The 27,503-nt window shown below is 46.5% G+C and overlaps 1 protein-coding gene across 1 annotated transcript in view; it reads right to left on the bottom strand.

Moving 5' to 3' along the window:
• The window catches only part of LOC138792258 (beta-arrestin-1), a 112,914-nt gene that overhangs the window by 37,133 nt on the left and 48,278 nt on the right, over positions 1 to 27,503 (bottom strand). Inside the window, exon 2 of the mRNA XM_069969466.1 lies at positions 1,169 to 1,199. Within this exon, the coding sequence (XP_069825567.1) occupies positions 1,169 to 1,199 (31 nt within the window). The remainder of the gene's footprint in view (positions 1 to 1,168; positions 1,200 to 27,503) is intronic.

The following is a 27,503-nucleotide window of genomic DNA, read 5'->3' as shown; positions in this document are numbered from 1 at the left end:
CTGTGCCGCTCTCTATTCTCCTGTGTAGTCAGGCCTGGTGTCTGTGCCGCTCTCTATTCTCCTCTGCAGTCAGGCCTGGTGTCTGTGCCGCTCTCTATTCTCCTGTGTAGTCAGGCCTGGTGTCTGTGCTACTCTCTATTCTCCTGTGTAGTCAGGCCTGGTGTCTGTGCTACTCTCTATTCTCCTGTGTAGTCAGGCCTGGTGTCTGTGCTACTCTCTATTCTCCTCTGCAGTCAGGCCTGGTGTCTGTGCTACTCTCTATTCTCCTCTGCACTCAGGCCTGGTGTCTGTGCTACTCTCTATTCTCCTGTGTAGTCAGGCCTGGTGTCTGTGCCGCTCTCTATTCTCCTGTGTAGTCAGGCCTGGTGTCTGTGCCGCTCTCTATTCTCCTGTGTAGTCAGGCCTGGTGTCTGTGCCGCTCTCTATTCTCCTCTGCAGTCAGGCCTGGTGTCTGTGCCGCTCTCTATTCTCCTCTGCAGTCAGGCCTGGTGTCTGTGCTACTCTCTATTCTCCTCTGCAGTCAGGCCTGGTGTCTGTGCTACTCTCTATTCTCCTCTGCAGTCAGGCCTGGTGTCTGTGCCGCTCTCTATTCTCCTCTGCAGTCAGGCCTGGTGTCTGTGCCACTCTCTATTCTCCTCTGCAGTCAGGCCTGGTGTCTGTGCCGCTCTCTATTCTCCTCTGCAGTCAGGCCTGGTGTCTGTGCCGCTCTCTATTCTCCTGTGTAGTCAGGCCTGGTGTCTGTGCCGCTCTCTATTCTCCTCTGCAGTCGGGTCTCCCACGTCTTTGCAGCGTCGGTCTTGGCCCCAGGATCTTGCTTTTCTTTTCTTTATAAAGCTTTTTAGAGCTATTTTCTCCCTATAATTCTGATTTCCATGGAAACTGCCGGAGCGCTGGGCGGCCGGGACTCAGGATGTGTATAGGATGTGTGAGCCCCCCCGCCATAAGGAGTACATCTACAGGCGGAGTATACAGTGCAAGGACAGAGAGACAAGGGCACCGCCGCCCCACCGCTCTGATCCCCCATGTTACATGTAAGGATTTATATAGTAGAGAGAAGCACAAAATACCAACACATAGTAAGAGGGAAATTATATATATATATATATTAGAGAGAGAGAGAGAGATCATCTAGCAAGCAGTGAGGTCGGGGGATAAGATGGGCGCTCACCTTTCCATTAGGGCTGGCCTTCTTAAATACTCTGCAGAAAAAAAGAAAAGAAACACATCAGACAATGCTCTGTGAGTTCCAGCCTGGATAATACATTGTACATATCTAGTCCTGCTCTCAGCTGTATCCAGTGTACACAATGCTCTGTGAGCTCCAGACTGATACATTGTACATAGCTAGTCCTGCTCTCAGCTGTATCCAGTGCAGACAATGCTCTGTGAGCTCCAGACTGATACATTGTACATAGTTAGTCCTCCTCTCAGCTGTATCCAGTGTAGACAATGCTCTGTGAGCTCCAAACTAATACATTGTACATACCTAGTCCTGCTCTCAGCTGTATCCAGTGTAGGCAATGCTCTGTGAGCTGCAGACTGATACATTGTACATAGCTAGTTCTGCTCTCAGCTGTATCCAGTATAGACAATGCTCTGTGAGCTCCAGACTGATACATTGTACATAGCTAGTCCTGCTCTCAGCTGTATCCAGTGTAGACAATGCTCTGTGAGCTCTACAGACTGATACATTGTACATAGCTAGTCCTGCTCTCAGCTGTATCCAGTGTAGACAATGCTCTGTGAGCTCCAGCCTGGATGATACATTGTACATAGCTAGTTCTGCTCTCAGCTGTATACAGTGTAGACAATGTTCTGTAAGCTCCAGACTGATACATTGTACATAGCTAGTCCTGCTCTCAGCTGTATCCAGTGTAGACAACGCTCTGTGAGCTCCAGACTGATACATTGTACATAGCTAGTTCTGCCCCCAGCTGAGAAGTGATACAGAGAGAGAGGCACTTTTCAACACTCAGGAGAAGAGAGAACCCCTGTGGAGGAAACCTTTTAGGGAACCATGGCTCAACATGTTACTCAAACTGACAACAAATTGTACCCAGTACCTGATATACAATGTTAATAGCAAAAAAGAGCAGCTATAATAATACACGCATTGTTATACAGGTGATAGGTAAACTGTTGGGCAGGTGGGAATCGTGATAAATGAGAGAGTCATGAGATGATGGAACCCACCGCCCCCTCATGCAGTATATTATATGACTACTCTCAGCTCCATTGATTGTCTGGTTCTCTCAGTATTTCACAATGTGCGTTCTCTGCAGTAACCATAGGAACGGCTCAGTCTCCAGACTTATAATGAGGCGGCTCTCTCTGCCCCTCTCCCAGCAGGAAGTCTCAGCACAGTCACTCCGGTCCTCAATCTGACCATGGGGTGGAGCAGGGAGCAGGACCCAAGCAGCACAGAGTATTTCAGCAGAGGAATATACTGATCCTATGGGAGGTTACTGACAGGAGAACATATAGTGACGGGTGTATGGTCCTCCCAGCAGCACAGAGTATTTTAGCAGAGGAATATACTGATCCTATGGGAGGTTACTCACAGGAAAACATATAGTGAAGGGTGTATGGTCCAGATACCAACATAACAGAAGGTGTTGGGTCCTCCCAGCAGCACAGAGGATATCAGGGGAAGACTGTGTAGATCATATGGGCTTACAAACTGATCATGACAACGTGTAAGACATAGGGGGAGATTTATCAAAGGTGCAAACTACCCACAGCAGCCAATCACAGCTCAGCTTTAGGCAGTGCTGAAAGGAAAGCTGAGCTGTGATTGGTTGCTGTGGGCAGTTTGCACCAGTCTAAATTTTACACCCTTTGATAAATCTCCCCCAGAGGGTTCACCCAGCAGCACAGAGGATTTCAGGAGAAGACTGTGCTGATCCTGTGGGGGGTTACAGGCTGATAATTACATAGTATAAGGTGTAGGGTCCTCCCAGCAGCACAGAGGATTTCAGGAGAGGACTGTGCTGATCCTGTGGGGGTTACAGGCTGATAATTACATAGTATAGGGTGTAGGGTCCTCCCAGCAGCACAGAGGATTTGAGGAGAGGACTGTGCTGATCCTGTGGGGGGTTACAGGCTGATAATTACATAGTATAAGGTGTAGGGTCCTCCCAGCAGCACAGAGGATTTGAGGAGAGGACTGTGCTGATCCTGTGGGGGGTTACAGGCTGATAATTACATAGTATAGGGTGTAGGGTCCTCCCAGCAGCACAGAGGATTTGAGGAGAGGACTGTGCTGATCCTGTGGGGGCTTGCAGACTGAGGAGTATATAGTGGAGGGTGCACAGAGGATTTCAGGAGAGGAGTGTGTATTGAGCGGTCTGGGGTGAGGTTAATGCCAGTTACGATCACTTAGTGGCGGGGCGGCCGCAGAGGCATCGATCGCAGCGCAGCCTCCATTCACATCCACACAATCTGTCCCACAAATTGTTTTTGCAGTCGATATAAGGCTGAGGATTGTGCCGGGGGGGGGGGGGGGGGGGAGGGCTCCGCAGTTATGTAACCTGCTGTGTGCTGGGCCCCGGGATGGAAGGAGTTCAGCTCTGAAGCTTCAGTACATGAAAAAAGCTTCAACATTAAAATCCCCCCCAGACACACACCACACACACACCACACACACACACACACATACATACACACACCACCTACACACACACACACATCTACACACACCACATACATACCTACACACCCCACACACATACACACACCACACACACATACACACATACCTACACACCCCACACACATACCACCTACACACACACCACACACACACACACACACACACATACCTACACCCCCCACACACACACACCACCTACACACACCACACACACACATACACCACCTACACACACACCACACACACACACACACCACCTACACACACCACACACACACACATACACCACCTACACACACCACACACACACACACACACCACCTACACACCACACACACACACACACACACCACCTACACACCACACCCACACCTACACACCCCCCCACACACACACACACACCACCTACACACCACACACACACCTACACCCCCCCACACACACACACACACACCACCTACACACACCACCTTCACACACCTACACACACCTACACACCCCACACACATACCACCTACACACACACACCACACACATACCTACACACCCCACACACACATACACACACCACCTACACACACACACACCACACACATACCTACACACCCCAAACACACCACACACATACCTACACACACCACACACATACCTACACACACCACACCCATACCTACACACACCACACATACACACACATACCTACACACACCACACATACATACACACACATACCTACACACATCACACATACCTACACACCCCACACACACACACCACCTACACACCCCACACACACACACACACCACCTACACACACCACCTTCACACACCTACACTACACGCCTACCTACACACACAACACACATCCACACACACCTACACCTTCACACACCAAACACATAAACACACGCCTGCACACACCTACACATACATACACACACACCTACCTACACACACACACACCACACACATATACACACCTATACACACCACACACATACACCTACACACACACCTACACAAACACACTCTGCTCCTGGGGATGGCTGCACTGTATTGCAATGATCTGTCCCCTCGCTCTGGAGCAGCGTGCTGTCAGGCAGAAGTAACAGGACTTATATAACTCCCATTATCCTCCAATACAGCAGCCGGGGACAGGTAGGACCTGGAGCCCCAACAAGGTCTCCTGAGGTCCCTGGTGCCGCACTCCCCTCTGTGTAAAGGCTAAAAAATTCTGCAATACTGTGTGCAAACAGCAAGACCATATAGTGCCCTAATACTGCCATACTGTGTGCAAATAGGACCATATAGTGCCCTAATACTGCCATACTGTGTGCAAATAGGACCATATAGTGCCCTAATACTGCCATACTGTGTGCAAATAGGACCATATAGTGCCCTAATACTGCTATACTGTGTAAGAATTTAATCTGCCATACAGCAAGTTGAGCGGCTTGCCTCAGGCAGCAGATTGCAGAGTTCTTGTTCTTCTTACCGGCCTAAATCACAGCATCTCCTCCTCCTCCTGCTGCTGACAGTTATCATGGGATCACCTACATCACCTACAAATGGTGGCTGCACGCAGATATGGAAGGCAAAGGATTGTTATATAGAGGTATATAGAGCCCTATAACAGGGGATTGTTATATAGAAGAATACAATATAAGTTTTCTTGTATATAGGAGCAGTATTATAGTAGTTATATTCCTGTATATAGGAGCGAGCAGTATTATAGTAGTTATATTCCTGTATATAGGAGCAGTATTATAGTAGTTATATCCCTGTATATAGGGGCAGTATTATAGTAGTTATATCCCTGTATATAGGAGTAGTATTATAGTAGTTATATTCCTGTATATAGGAGCAGTATTATAGTAGTTATATTCCTGTATATAGGGGCAGTATTATAGTAGTATATCCCTGTATATAGGGAGCAGTATTATAGTAGTTATATTCCTGTATATAGGAGCAGTATTATAGTAGTTATATTCCTGTATATAGGAGCAGTATTATAGTAGTTATATTCCTGTATATAGGAGGAGTATTATAGTAGTTATATTCCTGTATATAGGGGCAGTATTATAGTAGTATATCCCTGTATATAGGGAGCAGTATTATAGTAGTTATATTCCTGTATATAGGAGCAGTATTATAGTAGTTATATTCTTGTCTATAGGAGCAGTATTATAGTAGTTATATTCCTGTATATAGGAGCAGTATTATAGTAGTTATATCCCTGTATACAGGAGCAGTATTATAGTAGTTATGCGGTTCAGGGAAGAAACAGAGTGCTGCACCTCACACCTATGGCTGATACTAGTGCCCCTAGGCTAAATAAAAAACACATCAGAATTTTGTGTATGAATTGATCAAGCCATACTGCCCCATGTACCTCGTGCCGGTATCTGATACACATGGGTCCCTACACTAAGTCCACACCGTGCCAGTCAGTGGCCACCAACCCCGCAGGCGTGCACAGTCAGGGAACGGGGGCCATGGGACGGCCCTGCGACCCCCATGCCACAGGACCAGACCCAAAAACACCACACCAGAACCCGGCCAGCACCGCCGGCGGAGAAGGTCGCCCCCAAGCAGCACAAGTTTTTTTTTCCCATTCTGTTTGCTGCAGCTATGGTGAGCGCAATACCTTATCCAGACTTGTGCTGCTTGGGGGCGACCTTCTCCGCCGGCGGTGCTGGCCGGGTTCTGGTGTGGTGTTTTTGGGTCTGGTCCTGTGGCATGGGGGTCGCAGGGCCGTCCCATGGCCCCCGTTCCCTGACTGTGCACGCCTGCGGGGTTGGTGGCCACTGACTGGCACGGTGTGGACTTAGTGTAGGGACCCATGTGTATCAGATACCGGCACGAGGTACATGGGGCAGTATGGCTTGATCAATTCATACACAAAATTCTGATGTGTTTTTTATTTAGCCTAGGGGCACTAGTATCAGCCATAGGTGTGAGGTGCAGCACTCTGTTTCTTCCCTGAACCGCATTATAGTAGTTATATTCCTGTATATAGGGAGCAGTATTATAGTGAAAATTTGTTTACTCACCTGTAATTTTACTTTCCTCGAGGCATTAGGCAGCACATATGGGTCTTCAGTACCCACTGACCCCACTCCAGGACCGCCCACCTAGATCTTAGATTAGCATAAAAAAAGGTTAGAACACCTTCCATAGGTTGGAGACAGCATGATTACCCTTAAATATCCACACCTGAGAAACAGCAATTGTGTAATAAAATAGACAACATAAATGCAAATAAAATTTATTGGGAGGGTTAGTGTGCTGCCTAATGCCTCGAGGAAAGTAAAATTACAGGTGAGTAAACAAATTTTCACTTTCCTCTTCGGCTACGGCAGCACATATGGGATATGCAATAGACACAAAAGGGGGGGTTTTAGGTAGTCATACGAGCTGCTGACAGAACTCCCGTACTGAAGGCTGGGTCCCCCGCCTGAGTGTCAAGCCGATAATGCCTTATGAACGTAGATGACGTTGTCCAGGATGCAGCATTACAGATGTCAATCAGCTGTACTTGTTGCCTTTCCGCCCAGGAGGTGGACGTCGCTCGGGTGGAATGTGCTTTTAGAGGATGGGGAGGATCCAATCCCTCAGAGGCATAGGCTTCCAAGATGGTACATTTAATCCACCGCGCCAGCGAATCTTTGGAGGCTTTTAACCCTTTCCTAGGGCCAGAGAACAACACGAAGAGGTTCTCATCTCTGCGGAACTCCTGGACCCGAGATAGATAACACTTCAGAGCTCTCTTGACATCCAGAAGCTGCAGACGTTGTTCTTCCTCAGAGGCTGGATTGGCACAGAAGTCAGGCAAAAACACTTCTCTGTTTATATTGGCAGATGAAGCCACCTTAGGAATGAATGATGGTATAGTCCTGAGCCGGACACCATCCGGCATGAATTTCAGATACGGATAACGGCAAGATAAGGCCTGAAGCTCTCCCAGGCGTTTAGCGGAGGTTACCGCTAGGAGAAACAAAACTTTGAAGGACAACCACTTCAAGTCTATGGATTCTAATGGCTCAAAGGGATGTCGGGTTATTTTATTGAGGACCAGACATAAGTCCCATGTGGCAACAGGTGAACGGACTGAAGGTCTGAGGTTTTTTAGACCTTTAAAGAACCTGGTGATGAGAGGATTATTGGCATATTCTCCGTCTGTATGTGCATTTATAGCTGTCATGTGCACTCTAAGGGTGTTGGCCTTCAAACCCTTTTCGAAACCTTCCTGCAGGAACAGTAGGATAGATGGTACAGAGATCTCATGACCAGTATCTTTAAGCCAGAAGGAAAATTTCCTCCATAGCTTTGTGTAGACAGCATTAGTGGATTTCTTTCTTGAAGAAAGGAGAGTGGTCACAACTTTGTCTGATAAGCCTAAATTCTTCAGTCGGAGCCCCTCAGGAACCGAGCTGTGAGGTGTAATTTGCTGAGCTGCGGGTGATGGAAGCCCCTCTGGAGGAGCAGATCCGGATAGAGGGGAAATGTCCAGTATGTGCCCTGAGACAGCTGATACAGGGCCGCAAACCACGGTCTGCGTGGCCAGAATGGGGTCACTATAATGGTGCGTGGGTTCTCCACTAGCAGCTTTGTTAGAACCCTGGGAATAACTGGAACAGGAGGGAATATGTATATGAACTTGTTCTTCCAGGACATTGTGAAGGCATCTAAAATGTCCGGAGAGTCCCACCTCCTGAGCGAGCAAAACCTCTTCAGTTTGCGGTTGGCTTTCGTCGCCATTAAGTCCCATTGGGGGAGGCCCCACCTGTCCGTCAGCATGTTGAAATATTTCATATTCAACTCCCATTCCCCGGGGAGCAATGTCTGTCGACTCAGAAAGTCCGCCTGATAGTTCAAAGTGCCTTTGATGTGCACCGCCGACAGTGTCGTCACCACTGGTTCTGCCCACTGCATGATCTTTGCACAAAGAGACTGCAGAGATGAACTGCGTGTACCGCCTTGTTTGTTTATATAGTATTTCGCGGTTACATTGTCTGTCTGAATGAGGACGGACTTGTTCATTAACATAGGCTGGAAATGCACCAGCGCCAGGTAGATGGCTAACATTTCCCTGTAGTTTGACGACATCCTGGTAACGGTCTTCGGCCAAACCCCTTGTGTCCAGTGTCCCAGAAGATGGGCACCCCAGCCGGTCTGGGAGGCATCCGTGGTCAGAACAAGCTGCTTTTGCCAGACAAAGCTCCTGCCGGTCAATAAGTTCTTGTCCACAGTCCACCATAGAAGGTCCTGGCGAACAGCAGCTGATATCCGGATCCTGCGATTCAAGGCAGATAGATCCCTGTCCCAGAACTGCAGGATCCCTCTTTGTAGACTCCTCATATGGCTCTTGGCCCAGGGGACCGCCTCTATAGAAGCCGTCAGAAGGCCCAGGACGCTCATTGCCGTTCTCACGGTAACCCAGGGAGACCGAACCAGGTGGAGAATGGCTCCCTTGATTTGTTGAGTCTTCTCCTGAGGAAGAAAAATCTTCATTTCCAGCAAATCCACCATCAGACCCAGAAAACGAATTCTGTTTGCTGGCACAAGCTGTGACTTCTGGAAGTTTATTATAAACCCCACTTTCTGTAGAAGAGTAATGGCTGTCTGGAGATGCGCCCGGAGAGACTGAGCTGATGCGGCTATTAGAAGCCAGTCGTCCAGGTATTGTACCAGCTTGATGCCCTGGAGTCTCAGAGCTGCTACTAAGACAACAGTCACTTTTGTGAAGATCCTCGGTGATGGGGATAACCCGAATGGCAGGGCTTTGAATTGATAATGGAGAATACGGCCGCCGACTGCCAATGCAAGCCTGAGAAATCTTCTGGACTTCACCTGGATAGGGATATGGAGGTACGCATCTTTCAGGTCGAGCGATGCCATGAATTCCCCTTCCTGAGCCAGACTGTAGACTGACCTGATGGTGTCCATTCTGAACTTTGTCTTGACCAGGTGCTTGTTCAGATACCTTAGGTCTATGATGAGACGCCAAGTGCCGTCCGCCTTCAGGACTGGGAATACCCGAGAGTAGACCCCCCGGAATTCTTCTCCTGCAGGAACACGCTCGATGGCGTCTTTTAGCACAAATTCCTGAAGAAGGATGGAGATTCGGGCTTCTCGAAAGTTGCAGATGAACCTCTCCCTGGGCAGGTGTTGAAATTCTAGGGCATATCCCTGTTTTATGATGTTGAGAACCCAGGGATCGTTGGTAACAGACTGCCAGGCTGGAAAGTAATCCAGAAGCCTTGCCCCAACAGCCACAGGAGGCCTGGCGTCAGAACTCCTGCTTGGGATTATCGGGCTGCTTTCTCCGGGATTTATCCTGGAACCTGCCACGAAACCTCCGTTCTGATCTGTCCTGCCCCTGGCGCCTCCGAAAGGAACCTCGGCCTCTTTGATAGCGGAAATTACGATACCTCCTATATCTGAAGGATGTAGGCAGGGACAGAGAATTATCCTTCTTATTCCGCTGCATCACCTTGTCGAGTTTAGAACCAAACAGTTTCCCGGGCTCAAAGGGCAACGCACAGAAGTTTGACTTGGAGGCCACATCTCCCGTCCAGGGCTTGATCCAGATCGCCCTCCTGGCTGCATTGGCCAGAGCCATATTCTTGGCAGCAATCTTGACCGCATCTAAGGAGAAGTCGCATAAATATTCGGCCGCCATTTTTAATGTGGCTACCTGCTCAGCAAGATCCTCCCGGTGAACACCGTCACTGATATCCGTAGCTAGGTGACTCAGCCATACTCTCACGGCTCTTGCCACAGGGACAGAGGCTAGTGAGGCTTTGCTTAGGGAGGCCAGGTTGACATGGGATCTCTTTAGAAACGTGTCTGCCTTTCTGTCCATCGCATCCTTTAACATAGAGGACTCATCACTGGGAAAATAAGACCTTTTAGACAGGTTAGCAATGGCGTCATCAACACTACTAGGCCCTTCCCAGGCTTCAGACATGGCTGGATCAAGTTTATACACCGCCTTGAATCTAGAACCAAGGTCCAGGCGCTTATCTGGCTTTTGCCATTGTTTCTCCATAATGGTGTTTAGCAGCTGGTGTCCCGGCAACACAGAAGAACGTCTTTTAGGGAAGTAAAACAGATTATTTTTATCTTGGTCCTGACCCTCAGACTGCTTGGTTTCCATACACCCTTTGACATGGTCAATCAACTTATCTGTATTTTCTTTCCTGAACAGATAGTAATCCTCTGTAATCTTATCAGACCCTGAACTGACATCAGACTCATAGCTGTCAGCCGACTCAGCGGTATCATGTCTGGATTGTCTACGGGGTCTTTTCGAGGAAGAGGGACCTGCTTCCTCCATGTGAGACTTGAACCAGTTGAAAAATTTTCTGGCCTCAGACACCAGATCAGAAGACTCCTTAGGAGGAGCACAGCCCTTACAGATATTATCAGGATAATCATCAGGTAATGTACGGAGGCATAGTACACACTTGTGGCTGGCAGGATAGTGATCTGCATGTCTGGATGAGTGTCTGGAGGAGTGCCTGGAATGAGCAGATTCTGCATACTGAGCAGTACATGGGTCACAGATATTGCTAGGTGAATCATCTGGCAGAGGTTGTTTGCATATTGAACAGATACGGTGCCTGGACTTAGAGCCTCTTTTCCTACTAGAATGGCTTGACATCTGCATATAAACATACAAAAACAACACTAACTAAACTATGCTGTAAAAAACATAGTAGAAGGGGCAACTGAACCATATGATTACCTTAGTGGCGGAAGCACCCGGCTGCCTAGTACATCAGAGACCAGTGTCAGTTACTTACCAGCAACCTTTAATACCCTTCTTCCAAATAAGAGGAGACTCCACCTGCTGGGTGTCATAGTAGGCGACAGTGACACCAGGGTTTCAGACCGGAAGTGACTCCCGCCCCTCCGGACCGGAAGCGCGTCCCGGAATGCGCCTGATGTGCGCTCCGGTACAGGACACCGGCCTGAACATGGCCCACCTGCATCCCGAAGCGCCGCCTCGGCGGCGCCGACCGGAAGCGCGTCACCGCAGCGCCGCCGGCCGGAAGCGCGTCACCGCAGCGCCCCTGGCCGGAAGCGCGTCACCGCAGCGCCGCCGGCCGGAAGCGCGTCACCGCAGCGCCGCCAGCCGGAAGTGCGTCATCGCAACGGCGCCGGCCGGAAGTACGTTACCACAGTGCGAACGCCGCACCGAAACAACACGGACCACTGAAGGTAAACTGTAATTTAATAGCAACTACCTACTCTATCACTGCACTTGACAGGCTCACTAGGAAGAGTCTCTAGAAGCTAGGAGGCATATAGAAGCAGTTGGAATTGATGTATAATCGGGACCCAGCATTGGTACTTAGTATAAAGCATACCCGGGACCCTGCACCGGTATATAGTAGCAGTGGCTGGAATACTATACCATCAGCGGCTGGCATCCACAATGCATAACCGGGACCAAGCACCGGCAATAGCACAAATATGCATACCCGGGACCCCGCACCGGTACTCAGCATAACATCAGCGGCTGGACTCATAATGCATAACCGGGACATCGCACCGGTAACAGTACCATAATGCATAACCGGGACCCCGCACCGGTATTTAGCATAACATCAGCGGCTGGAATTCATAATGCATAACCGGGACATCGCACCGGAAAACAGTACCATAATGCATAACCGGGACCCCGCACCGGTATTTAGCATAACATCAGCGGCTGGAATTCATAACTAATAAGAAGAATCTGTAATTAACGATGTAGTTATGCCCCGCATAACCTAGGAATCCTTGTACCTAAAAGAATAAAAACATACTTACTTAAGTGGAGGTGGAGAGGTGGGCAGCCTGGAGGTGCGTAGCACCAGAAGGACCAGAGGACTGAAAAAAACACAATTGCTGTTTCTCAGGTGTGGATATTTAAGGGTAATCATGCTGTCTCCAACCTATGGAAGGTGTTCTAACCTTTTTTTATGCTAATCTAAGATCTAGGTGGGCGGTCCTGGAGTGGGGTCAGTGGGTACTGAAGACCCATATGTGCTGCCGTAGCCGAAGAGGAAAGTAGTTATATCCTTGTATATAGGGAGCAGTATTATAGTAGTTATATTCCTGTATATAGGAGCAGTATTATAGTAGTTATATTCCTGTATATAGGGAGCAGTATTATAGTAGTTATATCCTTGTATATAGGAGCAGTATTATAGTAGTTATATCCTTGTATATAGGAGCAGTATTATAGTAGTTATATTCCTGTATATTGGAGCAGTATTATAGTAGTTATGGTCTGGCAGACCTGATGAAGCGCATTACCACGTGAAAACGTTTGTCTGATTGCACCCGCTCCTCTACCTTCCCCCTTCCCTGCCGCAAGTCCTACCTGGATCAATAAAGATTTCTTCAGCGTCTTCGTGGTGAGTGTCCGCTCTTACTTATCTTCATGTGCCTATGTTGGATTGACTGTTAGCGTTGAACACCTCCACCAGCTGGTTGCCACATATGATCCAGACGATAGCTCACCGCCATCCAAATCACTTTATTCAGTTGTGTCAGCTGTAATGCCAGCCATCAGACTCTCTCACAAGTTCATTATAGTAGTTATGTTTCTGTATATAGGGAGCATTATTATAGTAGTTATATTCTAGTCTATAGGGGGCAGTATATTATGGCAGGTATATTCTGTATTATTATAGCGGTTATATTCTTGTCTATAGGGGGCAGTATTATGGCAGGTATATTCTGTATTATTATAGCGGTTATATTCTTGTCCATAGGGGGCAGTATTATGGCAGGTATATTACTATAGCGGTTATATACTTGAGTTGTAGCAGCTGTATATACAATGATTTATTCGGAGAGCATATTTGATACATGAAGTTGTGAATAAGTGCTGTGTACAGATCGGAGCTCTGGGCAGACTTCCAGCTTTGTGAGAATTACACGTAAGCTGTGGATCTAATTGATATCAATATCCGCACATCATGTGGACTTTTATGCGTCTCTGTAGATTTGATACAAAAAAAAAAAAAAAGAAGAAACCGGGGAAATTACAGTTTAATAACATTGTGAGATTCACTGAATGAACGTCCCATCCTCCTCGGCTGAGACTCATCCCTGTCTACCATAATGCTGGTTAGGTGATGGCTCCCCCTGGGTGCCCCCCAGCTTAGCTAATGGCTCCTCCTGGGTGCCCCCCTGATAAGATGATGGCTTCTCCCCAGATGCTCCCCCTGGTAAGCTAATTGCTCCCCCTGGCTGCACCCCCTGGTTAGGTAATGACTGCCCCTGGGTGCGTCTTCTTGTTACATGATGGCTCCCCTTGGGTGCGCACCCAGGTTAGCTGACTCCCCCTGGGTACTCCTCCTGGTTAGATAATGGGTTTTCCCTGGTTGCGCCCCCCTGGTTAGATGATGGCTCCCCCCGGATGCTCCCCCTGGTTAGATAATGGCTCCCCCGGGGTGTGCCCCCTGGTTAGCTGACTCCCCCTAGTTAGATAATGTGTTTTCCCTGGTTAGATGATGGCTCCCCCCGGATGCTCCCCCTGGTTAGATGATGGCTCCCCTTTGGTGCGCCCCCTGGTTAGCTGACTCCCCCTGGTTAGATAATGTGTTTTCCCTGGTTGTGCCCCCTGGTTAGATGATGGCTCCCCACGGATGCTCCCCCTGGTTAGATGATGGCTCCCCCTGGGTGCTCCCCCTGGTTAGATGATGGCTCCCTTTGGGTGCCCCCCTGGTTAGATTATGGCTTCCCCTGGGTGCTCCCCCTGGCTAGATGATAGCTCCCCCTGGTTAGATGATTTCTCCCCCTGGGTGCGCCCCCTGGTTAGATGATGGCTCCCTTTGGGTGCCCCCCTGGTTAGATTATGGCTTCCCCTGGGTGCTCCCCCTGGTTAGATGATAGCTCCCCCTGGGTGTGCCCCCTGGTTAGATGATGGCTCCCCCTGGGTGCCCCCCTGGTTAGATGATTGCACCCCCTGGTTAGATGATTGCCCCCCCTGGTTAGATGATTGCCCCCCCTGGTTAGATGATTGCCCCCCTGGTTAGATGATTGCACCCCCTGGTTAGATGATTGCACCCCCTGGTTAGATGATTGCACCCCCTGGATAGATGATTGCACCCCCTGGATAGATGATTGCCCCCCCTGGTTAGATGATTGCACCCCTTGGTTAGATGATTGCACCCCCTGGATAGATGATTGCACCCCCTGGATAGATGATTGCACCCCCTGGTTAGATGATTGCACCCCCTGGATAGATGATTGCACCCCCTGGATAGATGATTGCACCCCCTGGTTAGATGATTGCACCCCCTGGATAGATGATTGCACCCCCTGGATAGATGATTGCACCCCCTGGATAGATGATTGCACCTCCTGGTTAGATGATTGTGCCCCCTGGTTAGATGATTGCGCCCCCTGGTTAGATGATTGCGCCCCCTGGTTAGCGCTCTGGCACTGCACATACATGAAGATATTACATTGCAGCCCCCTGTGGTTTGTGTTTGCTCTTCAAGGCTTCTAGCTCTAATACCCCCAGTAATCTGCTTAAAGAGGGAGAAGCAAAGGAAGTCTGGACAGGAGAGTCAGCCCCCCCCCCCCAGGTGCGGCAGGTAGAGCCCGACCCTCCTGTCCTGCCCGGCTGATGGCACTTATCATCTATTATACAGTATTCTCCCAGGCTGGAGGCCGAGTGGCGCCAGGGCTGCTTATCCGCCATCATTCACTCCTATACATATCCAGCAAGTTCTTCCCAGCATTGATTTCTGCCTCTGTCAGCGTCTATACACGGAATGTATAGGAAGCCATTGATATAGACTGATACGATGTAGCGTCTATACACGGAATGTATAGGAAGCCATTGATATAGACTGATACATTGTAGCATCTATACACGGAATGTATAAGAAGCCACTGACACACACTGATACATTGTAGCATCTATACACGGGATATATAAGAAGCTACAGATACACACAGATACATTGTAGCATCTATACACGGGACTGATACATTGTAGCATCTATACACGGGATATATAAGAAGCTGCAGATACAGACTGATACATTGTAGCATCTATACACGGGATATATAAGAAGCTACAGATACACACTGATACATTGTAGCATCTATACACGGGATATATAGGAAGCTACAGATACACACAGATACATTGTAGCATCTATACACGGGATATATAGGAAGCTACAGATACAGACTGATACATTGTAGCATCTATACACGGGATATATAGGAAGCTACAGATACAGACTGATACATTGTAGCATCTATACACGGGATATATATAGGAAGCTACAGATACAGACTGATACATTGTAGCATCTATACACGGGATATATAGGAAGCTACAGATACAGACTGATACATTGTAGCATCTATACACGGGATATATAGGAAGCTACAGATACAGACTGATACATTGTAGCATCTATACACGGGATATATAGGAAGCTACAGATACAGACTGATACATTGTGTGCGTCTTTTAGGCTTCTTGGAATGCTGTGACTATTACATAAGACGACATATAATATAGTCAGCAAGCAGTCAGTATCACGGTGGATCAGTCACCAGCTCCGCATTCACACTGATCCTGGAATAAGCCGATTATTGTTCTCCACAGTGACATCAGACTGTCCGCCATGTAATACCACATCTCTCCTGTAGAGGCCGCTGTATGATTGGTCGGCTGTTACCACACAATCTCACTTCTCAAGGTGCCAAATGAATAGAGGCAATGGTTACAGGTTATTACAGTATAGGGGCGCAATATGGCAGCATTATTTGGCCTCTACATAGTAATATGGCTGTATTAGCTGACCTTTATACAGTGATATTGACCTGCAATATATGGCGCTAGTATGTAGACTGTATATGGCAATATCATGCTGGCAATAATGACTTTGTGACCTTTGTATGTCAATACTATCTTTAGACTATATAGAGCTATTATATGGCCTATATATGGCATATATTATGGAACTATATGGCGGCATTATGCTACCGGTATATCGCACTATTTTGTTGACACTATATGGTGGCATTTAGTTGCTTGTGTATAGCAGTACATGGCGATTATATGTGTCCTGTGTGCGGTAATACTGTCTTGACACTACATATCGGTATTATGTGTCCTGTGTGTGGTCATACTTTCTTGACACTATATGATGGTTATGGTATTATTTACAGTATTATTAGCGGTATTGTCTGAGACCAACAGAGTTTTCCTACTGGTAGTGCGCCAAAGACAGTCACACCTGGAAGATTTGTTGGGGCTCCTCCCTATCATCACTGTCAATGCTGGCATCATAATCTGGGCATTACTCATAATCTGGGCATCACTGATGGGAAAGAATGATTGACACTAAAGCTGACATGGGGGCGCTCTATCGAGAACCTCACTGCCATTCAGTGCTGAGCCTGTCACCTCTGCAACCAGTAGCGAATTAATGGCCGCCTTATTCTTCCAGCAGCGCCATCCTGCCACTTTGTTGTAAAGTGATTTCCAGGAGGAGAGTGGCTGAAAATCAGCTGACGTCCCCACGTGGGTCTCGCTTCGACCCAGTCACTGCTTCGACCCGTCGGCTTATAGATAAGAAGGTAAGAAAGTCATCGCCATCTTCTCTATCCATGAATAGCAGGCCAGAGCCGCAGTGCAGACTGACACCGGCCGGGGCCCAGCTCCATGTGCTAATGGACCTCAGGGTTCTATCTGGCTTCCAATAAAAGTGATGATGAGCATTCAGGCCATCGACCCTCTCAATAAACATCCGGACCTTTAAGACTATTGGAAATACTTCATCTCCAGCCAGTCGTTGCCTCTTTATGATCATTGACTTTTGCATCTGTCAACGTCTCGTTCAGATTCCGAGCAATGAGAATGTATCAATCATCCACGACAACCCAATGGCCCCTCGAAGACCACCCACTACCATGGCTGACGGGAAACATAGCGGGATGTGAGAAAATTACTGACAATACCAGCAGAAAAGAAGTCACGTCTTAACCACTAGGGGGAAACAATGAGCAGATGAGGAAGCTCCTCCTGCTGTAATATAAATCCCAGGCTCCAATCTGAGGCAACGATGGGAGTCATAGTAATAGAATGTGTTATCATGGGACTCTGTAATGTTTCTTGCACCAATCCTGTTAACATCAATAGTCAATGGAGTTGCCCTTTAAATAGCAGGTATACATTATGGGGGAGATGGTGTAAAGTGAAACTGGCTCAGTTGCCCCTAGCAACCAATCAGATTCCACCTTTCATTCCTCACAGACTCCTTGGAAAATGAAAGGTGGAATCTGATTGGTTACTAGGGGCAACTCAGCCACTTTCACTTTACACCATGTTTGATAAATCTCCCCCTATGTGTATATAAGAATTGAGGGGTCCCCACATAACTTCTGGCCTACCCATAGGATAGGTGATAGAAATCCGATCAGAGGGGTATCCAATCAGTGGGGCTCTAACTGCTGAGACCCCCGACAATCCCTTGTTGAGCATACGTGCTGCAGCTCTATTCACTCTCTGTGAGCACACTTCTTGGCTATCACTGCCATAGCATGTAAATATATAGCGCCATACACACTTGACTGCTGCTCTATTCCCAGAAAAAGGTTAGACCCCCATCCATCAGATACTTATTACACATTCCCTGGATAGGAGATCACTTGCAATCCTGGTATAATCCTTTTATCTTCTTAGATTGTGTAATTCCTATGCATTCTTATATGTCTCCATGGCGACAGACTACAAACAAACCTTGTGTAGTCTGATCCTAGAGTCACCTGTTACTTTTCTTAATCTACCATCTCTTCTTTGAATCCTGGGTAGAGATGAGCACACTTGCCGAAAGTCCTCGGTTCACACAAACCTGAACAACCAACATTCAACTCCCATTGCCTGGAGAAGGTGGATGCAGCTCGAGGAAAACATGGATACAGCCATAAGTGAACATGAACTTTCGGCAAGTTCGCTCCTCTCTAACCCTGGGTCAAAGATTACAAAAAATACAATAAATCTGCCTGCAGAATCTGACTACGCAGGGCATGTTTGTAGTCTGTAACCATGGAGACATAGATTTGAATTGGAGCTGTATACACCATTTTGTTGTTGATGTTTTCATGTATTGCAGCTATACAATGTGTAGGATATAGTTGATGTCTAAGGTTTTATTATGGATCCCCTCCCTCCCCTCAGGATCCTGATTTCCCTCTAGTATCTGGGACGTCAGTGACTGCGAGGCTCGTACATCTGTCTTCGTGTCACCAGTAGGGAATGGCGGTAACATGTTCAGTCTGTTCTGGACAATATCCTCACGGCCGGCAGTCTGCCTGTCATCACACATTATTATCACCCCACACACATTGCAGCGGAGGAGTCTGCAGCTTCTATACCACAATGCGGGATTAGGAGTGATGGAACCTCTCATAGGCTCATGTGTAACAGGGAGGAAGAAGACGACCCCCTCATCAGTTATACATCACAGCCAACATCTGTGCCGCGTTTGCTCCTTTAACCAATGGAAGTCTTTATTGTCTTAAAGGGGTACTCCAGCTAAAATCCTTTTCTTTCACATCAACTGGTTTCAGAAAGTTATATAGATTTGTCATTTAATTCTATTTAAAAATCTCAAGTCTTCCAGTACTTATCAGCTGCTGTATGTCCTGCATGAAGTGATGTATTCTCTCCAGTCTGACACAGTGCTCTCTGCTGCCACCTCTGTCCATGTCAGGAATTCTCCGGGGCAGCAGAGGTTTTCTGGTTCAATGTTTTTATTAGTTTTTTTAAGAACAAATTACAAAAGAGAAAATCTATAAGCACTGACTTTAGTGCCAACAGTATAGTGAACGTTTAGAAACAACAGGAATAACATTCGGTATATTATATAGATATAAAATTGTGGTAACATACTGTAACGCCTGGAGTCGTGGATCCGCTGAACCGTCACTAGCGATGGCACTAACCTCACCAGGGAGCGGAGTCTAAGGGGCCGCTGGTTTTCACCAGAGCCCGACGCAAGGCGGGATGGGCTTGCTGCGGCAGGCGACCCCCAGGTCGCTACCCCTGGCTTGGTTGCTAGTGACGGCAGGCGAGGCGTGGCAGGAGCAGTAGGCAGGAGATAGTGCTGGCAGAGGACTGTAGGCGTAACCGCAGGTGGCGGACAGGACTCAGGAACAATAGGAAGGCAGCGGGCAAGGACTAGGGACAAGGACTGAGGTCGGGAACAACAGGGAGCTGGGCCAAACGCTATGGGAAGCATGTAGAGGCTCCAACACGAGGGACAGGGCATGCTGGGATTTATAGGGAGTGATTCAGTGTAACTTCCAATTAGGGGCGAGCTGGCCCTTTAAATCTGAGACAGCCGTCACGTGCGCGCCCTAGGAGGCGGGGACGCGCGCGCCGGCCGGCACATCGGGAGACAGGAGCGGAGGAAGGTGAGGCGCCCCCAGGGGCCAAACTAGCAGCAGCGCTGGGTCCCGGTACTGGGACACCGGCGGCTGCCCGCAGGGAGGAGGAGTTGCAGCGGCGGCCCAGAGCGCGGGACGCCGCCGCAGTCATGACACATACATTCAGCATGGTAGAACTGCATTAGGTGTAGGTTTTCTATGGGAATTTGCTGCTTCTCTGGACAGTTCCTGACATGGACAGAGGTGGCAGCAGAGAGCACTGTGTCAGACTGGAGAGAATACACCACTTCCTGCAGGACATACAGCAGCTGGAAATTTATAAATAAATGTAAATTACAAATGTATATAACTTTCTAACACCAGTTGATTTGAAAGAAAAAGATTTTCGCTGGAGTACCCCTTTAATAGGAATTTATTGGGACACCTAGCAGTGGCACCATGTATGCCAGACACAGGGACAAATGCTGCAGCTCCATGGTGGCACACATCATAGTACCATCACTCTTACATCATCAGACATAGAAATAAACATTGCACTACTGATAAAGCCATAAAAGTACCATGATACACGCATAACACAAGAACAAACACTGCACTGTTGATGAAGCCATAGCAGTGCTGTGTAGCCTACCTGCTTAAACAATGGTATCCCTTCAATAAGGGAGCTGAGGGACCTATAGCAGTTCCCTGCCAGATACATGAATAAACACTGCAGCACCTTGACTGGCAGTGCCATTACATGTTTAAGATGAAAAATAAAGCCTGTTGCAGAGCAGACCCTTGATTACACCCATAGCAGTGAGATTACACTTATAAGACACACAATGTTGCAGTACAGGCCCTTGATGACACCCATAGCAGTGCCATTACACTTATAAGACACAAACAGTGTTGCAGTACAGATTCTTGATGACACCCATAGCAGTGCCATTACACTTATAAGACACATAAACAGTGTTGCAGTACAGACTCTTACTGTCGCACAGAGCAGTGCCATGACACCTTGCAGACACAGGAACAAATATTGCACCACTGATGGTACCTATCATAGTACCATTTAACATACGGTATCCCATCTGCACACTGGTATTCCTTCATAGTGGAAGCCTATGAGAAGCATAGCAGTGCCATCATTCACACAAGACATGAGAACAAACAGTGCAGACTCCTTATGGTACCCAAAGAAGTACCATCTCACATACAGCAAGCAGGAGCAAACATTACAACATAGTAGGACCCATTGCAGTGCCATTAAACATTTCAATATACTGTCTGGACCTTTGAGTCCCTTCTATGTGGGAGAATATTGGGGCCGTTACAACGCCATTGCACATACATGATGCCTGTCCAACCCCAGAAGCCTCTGTCTAGTACCATGACACCTGCAAAATAAACATGGCACCACTGAAGGACCCATTGCTGTACCATGAGAAATCCCAGTATCCTACCTGAACACTGGAGTCTCTTATTGCGGGAGCCTAAAAAAGCTATAGCAGTGCTATCAGACTTCAGGCCTTTAGAGGCAACCACAACAGTGCCCTGTGTCATGACAAATACTAGACATGGGAACAAATAATGCACCAGTGATACGACCCATACCAGTGCCATTACATATACCAGACATGGGAATAAATAACGCACCAGTGATAGGACCCATAGCAATGCCATGACATATACCAGACATGGGAACAAATAATGCACCAGTGATACGACCCATAGAAGTGCCATGACATATACCAGACATGGGAACAAATAATGCACCAGTGATAGGACCCATAGCAGTGCCATGACATATACCAGACATGGGAACAAATAATGCACTAGTGATACGACCCATAGCAGTGCCATGACATATACCAGACATGGGAACAAATAATGCACCAGTGATACGACCCATAGCAATGCCATGACATATACCAGACATGGGAACAAATAATGCACCAGTGATAGGACCCATAGAAGTGCCATGACATATACCAATTTACAATGACTTATAGGGTCACATAATATGGTGGTTTTGGTGGTTTCCCTACAGGAGCCACCCCTTGGCCGGGCCCTTTCTGGAGGGATATCTGGCTAGTCCTATGTTTTGAGACTCCTAAATGAGGCTCCACAGGCTCTTTTTTGCATATTCGTATTTCCCAGGGAGCAATGCACCTGGGATTTACTGAATTGAGCGCTCTAACCAGCAGTCAACAGTGTTATTTTTGGCTGGTCTCCCTGAGATCAGTGTTCTGTTTCCCATATGACATATACCAGACATGGGAACAAATTATGCCCAATGATAGGACCTATAGCAGTGCCATGACATATACCAGAGTCCTGACCGAAGACTGGAGTGCCTTATTGTGAGCACCTAATAAAACTCAAATACATGGCTGGAGCAGTGAAGTAAGAAGGGTTGCATATCAGAGACCAGGAGCCTCAAGTTATGCTTCTGGGCACTGCATTGGGCACCACCAAACTCCATTAGGAAGAGGCTTCTTAGGTTGGGCAGTGACACCAGACATATACCAGACTTGGGAACAAACATTGCACCAGTGATTGGACCCATAGCAGTGCCATTAAACATACCAGACATGAGAACCATACATTGCACCAGTCATAGGACCCAAAGCTTTGCCATGAAACATACCAGAATTATGGAGTGCCTTCTTGGTGGAACCATAAGTGACCCATTGCACATGTTAGATTCTTGCCTAAGAAGGCTTTTACTAATGGGGTTAGGTGGGACCCATAGCGGTGCCCAGAGACATAACTTGAGGCTCCTGGTTTGTGATATGCAATTCTGCTTACTCATCTGCTCCAGCCATGTATTTGAGATGCCTCAATATGACTGCAGCCTCAGCACACCCAGAGCTACCCCAGTTACTTATATAGTCCACACTAGCTTTATGGAAAATCACAAACGTCCTCAATCTTTACAGGTATTGTTTCCCAACCGAGCAGCAGTGTACGGCTCCGATCCCGACACTATTCTGGGCGACTTCTCGTGGCGGCTCGCTTTGTCTTGGCTCGTGCTTCTGTTTATACACAAAACATTAAATACTTTAGTCTTGGAAAGTTCCACAAGATTCTTCCAGTCCTGGAATTTTTATACAATTAACAATCTTGCTGTAATTTATTCGGATCCTGTGTATCCTCAGAGAGCAGACAGACCACTTCTGCACTCAGGGATATCATGAGGGGCATAGTCGGCTAACTGGTTTCGCTCATTTCATGGGGTCATAACTATAAATACCGCCCCATTGTGAAGATTTCTTCGTTAAATGAATCGATTCTGTTTGCAACAAAAAATTCAAATACGTTGTCGTCAAAAGACGTGGCTATTATATATATACATGTAAACAGAAGTGTATAACAAAGTAACGGATGGAGTTCATGCTGGACGGTAAATATAATTCTAATGTGACAGATCTGGAGGCTCATACAGCAATATAATCCTGGCTGTGATATCTGCAGCGCTGCCAGAAGACCTCGGGACCGATTCTGTACAGAACACGTTATTAAAATCATTCCTCCACGACACAACAGACCCAAACATCCCATAAACCTCAGCACAGGCTGTCACAGCCACAACCATTAATTCTACCGCAGTGTATTGCCAAGTGACCTCATGTCACCAAGTTCTCCTACCGCCATCACTGAGCTGCAATTATATCAACCACAGATGATAAAAGTCTTCTACAAAACGCAACACAAAGATAACTGAAAAGAAATCATACAAACAATAATACTGTATATGTAAGCATATAACTACTATAATACTGCTCTTATATACAAGAATATAACTACGCTGCGGCGTGAAACTGTTGTTACTGCAGAGACGCTCCCGCACCTATTCCACCCTTCCCCCTCCTTGGTATGATACGATATCAATAAACTACTGAAGAGTGCATCTGATCGGTAAGTGCATCGGATTATTGTCTCCTTGCTTATGCCAATTGTGCCCTCCTCTCCTCTGCTGCACCCCGACTGCCACCTCAGTTGACTCGTTTATGTCTTTTCACTGCCCGAGTATCCAAACGTGAGCCACGTTCACCTGTAGTGCGGGCGCTATCCTCTATTTGACTTTTGATAACTACTATAATACTGCTCCTATATACAAGAATATAACTACTATAATACTGCCCCTATATACAGGAATATAACTACTATAATACTGCTCCTATATACAGGAATATAAGTACTATAATACTGCCCCTATATACAGGAATATAACTACTATAATACTGCTCCTATATACAAGAATATAACTACTATAATACTGCTCCTATATACAAGAATATAACTACTATAATACTGCCACTATATACAGGAATATACTACTATAATACTGCTCCTATATACAGGAATATAACTACTATAATACTGCTCCCTATATACAGGAATATAACTACTATAATACTGCTCCTATATACAGGAATATTACTATAATACTGCTCCTATATACAGGAATATAACTACTATAATACTGCTCCTATATACAAGAATATAACTACTATAATACTGCTCCTATATACAGGAATATAACTACTATAATACTGCTCCCTATATATAACTACTATAATACTGCTCCTATATACAGGGATATAACTACTATAATACTGCCCCCTATATACAGGAATATAACTACTGTAATACTGCTCTTATATACAAGAATATAACTACTATAATACTGCTCCTATATACAAGAATATAACTACTATAATACTGCTCCTATATACAGGAATATAACTACTATAATACTGCTCCTATATACAGGAATATACTACTATAATACTGCTTCTATATACAAGAATATAACTACTATAATACTGCTCCTATATACAGGGATATAACTACTATAATACTGCTCCTATATACAGGAATATAACTACTATAATACTGCTCCTATATACAGGAATATAACTATTATAATACTGCCCCTATATACAGGAATATAACTACTATAATACTGCTCCTATATACCGGAATATAACTACTATAATACTGCTCCCTATATACAGGGATATAACTACTATAATACTGCTCCTATATACAGGGATATAACTACTATAATACTGCTCCTATATACAGGGATATAACTACTATAATACTGCTCCTATATACAGGAATATAACTACTATAATACTGCTCCTATATACAGGAATATAACTACTATAATACTGCTCCCTATATACAAGAATATAACTACTATAATACTGCTCCCTATATACAAGAATATAACTACTATAATACTGCCCCCTATATACAAGAATATAACTACTATAATACTGCTCCCTATATACAAGAATATAACTACTATAATACTGCCCCCAATATACAGGAATATAACTACTATAATACTGCTCCTATATACAGGGATATACTACTATAATACTGCTCCCTATATACAGGAATATAACTACTATAATACTGCTCCTATATACAGGAATATACTACTATAATACTGCCCCTATATACAGGAATATAACTACTATAATATGGCCTCCTACGTATAATAAAATAATACTGTATAGACCATACTGTCTCTGTTCCTCTCTGTGAGTGGGAATGAGACAGTCTCCCTGGCACTCTCCCCCACCCCCACCCCCACCACTGCTGACATCTTGGATCTGTTCTCCTGGCAGACGCTGCTGGTAACAGCCACAGAGTAAACATTGGCGCAGATGGTGATATTTGCGATAGTTGGTGGGAGAGAAGCTGTAATATTGTCTAATGCCTCCACCATATGGAGCTCAGTGATGCAGGGGAAGTCACTGACCGCCAGGTGATATATTATATGTGACTGCTCATCAGGCAGCTCACTTCTAATATAGTGCTAAGGAACTGTCAGCGCAATCCAGAGCTACTGCCCTGATCCTCCAATCACTTCCACTGAATAGTGAGTGCAGGATGTAACTGAGGATCAGTACAGGATCAGAAATGTAATGTTTGTATGCAGTGTCCCAGAACAGCCCTTCTCATGGTCACACTTGTATTATAACCAGTTCTGTTCTGGAAAGCTATGGCCCACTGCAAACTGTGTGTATTGTGTTACCCTTCTCAGTATTCAGGTCTGCTATTCCATTCATTTCTTGTATATCTATTCAGGTATCAGTGCCTAATGGTATTATGTCGCCCCCCAGTGTTCAAGTATGGTACTCCTCATGTATATTTCTCTGTGTATGCCTAATGGTGTGATGATGCAATGGCTGGATGTCACGTGACTGCCCCTGCTTCCATGGTAACTCCAATGGTCATCGAGCTTTGGCTGGGGTTTCCATGTGACTTCCTGTTCTACCTCAGTCTTGTTCTCCACCTTCAGGGGATAGGTTCTGTGTCTGTTCTCTCTCCCTGCTAAGAGAGAGGCCTGCGTGTGCTCTGCTGCTCCAGTCCACTGGCTGTGTTCCTGTCTCAAGTCTCAAGATTCTCATCTGGGTGCCGTTCTTCATTCCTCTCATCATCATCATCTTCTCTAATCCTCAACTGCAAGTATTTCATTCAAGTCTCATTCCACCCAGCATCTCAGCTTCAGTATCACTACTACTCCCATCATCCAGCACGCTACTCTCACAGCCTATTGCAGCATCAACCATTACTCTGCCTTATCCAAGTCTGCCTTATACCCGGTTGCATCCGGAGAGACTGTTGCTACTAGTTACCACCGTTACAATAAATATACAACTACCGTTGTTTCTGAACCTTGGCATTGGTGTGATAATTGGTGCCCTGACTAAGGACAATGAAGAATCGCATGCCCAGTATTCCCGCATGGTCAGGAGCCCGGTTTCCAGCTGTATCACCCTCGTGCCTACACCGTGACAACCCTATATCCTACAGCTGCCCCGGTTCCTGCCTGTTAGCACCATCTATACTGCGGAGTGGCCCCTAGGGGCCTGGGGCATCGCATGTACACAGTGACCCCACCAGCAGAATAGTGAGTGCAGCTCTGAAGTATAATACAGGATGTAACTCTGGATCAGTAGGAGATGTAGTACTGATCCCCCGGCCGCTGTAGTTGCCGCAATCTTCCGGATTTTCTTGCTGTTTTGGCACACTGCACTGAGGGAAATCAATAATGAACTTTAATTATTTATGACCTCCAGCGAGGGGTCGGGGAGACGTGCAGGAGAATAAAGAAATAACACACACACACACACACACACATACACACATACACACACACATATATATACACACACAGAATAAATCATTTTACCAAAATGACTTTCACACAGCCCGAAGAGAGAGAGAGAGAGAGAGGGAGAGAGAGAAGGAAGTATTAACCCTTCATTATTATCATCACAGCTCTTGTATATAGTAGATAGATAGATAGATAGATAGATAGATAGATAGATAGATAGATAGATAGATAGATAGATAGATAGGAGATTGATAGATAGGAGATAGATAGATAGGAGATAGATAGATAGATAGATAG

The sequence above is a fragment of the Dendropsophus ebraccatus genome, chromosome 5 (assembly GCF_027789765.1).
Source record: "Dendropsophus ebraccatus isolate aDenEbr1 chromosome 5, aDenEbr1.pat, whole genome shotgun sequence".
NCBI lineage: Eukaryota > Metazoa > Chordata > Amphibia > Anura > Hylidae > Dendropsophus > Dendropsophus ebraccatus.
This window is presented reverse-complemented; position numbering and strand designations above follow the sequence as displayed.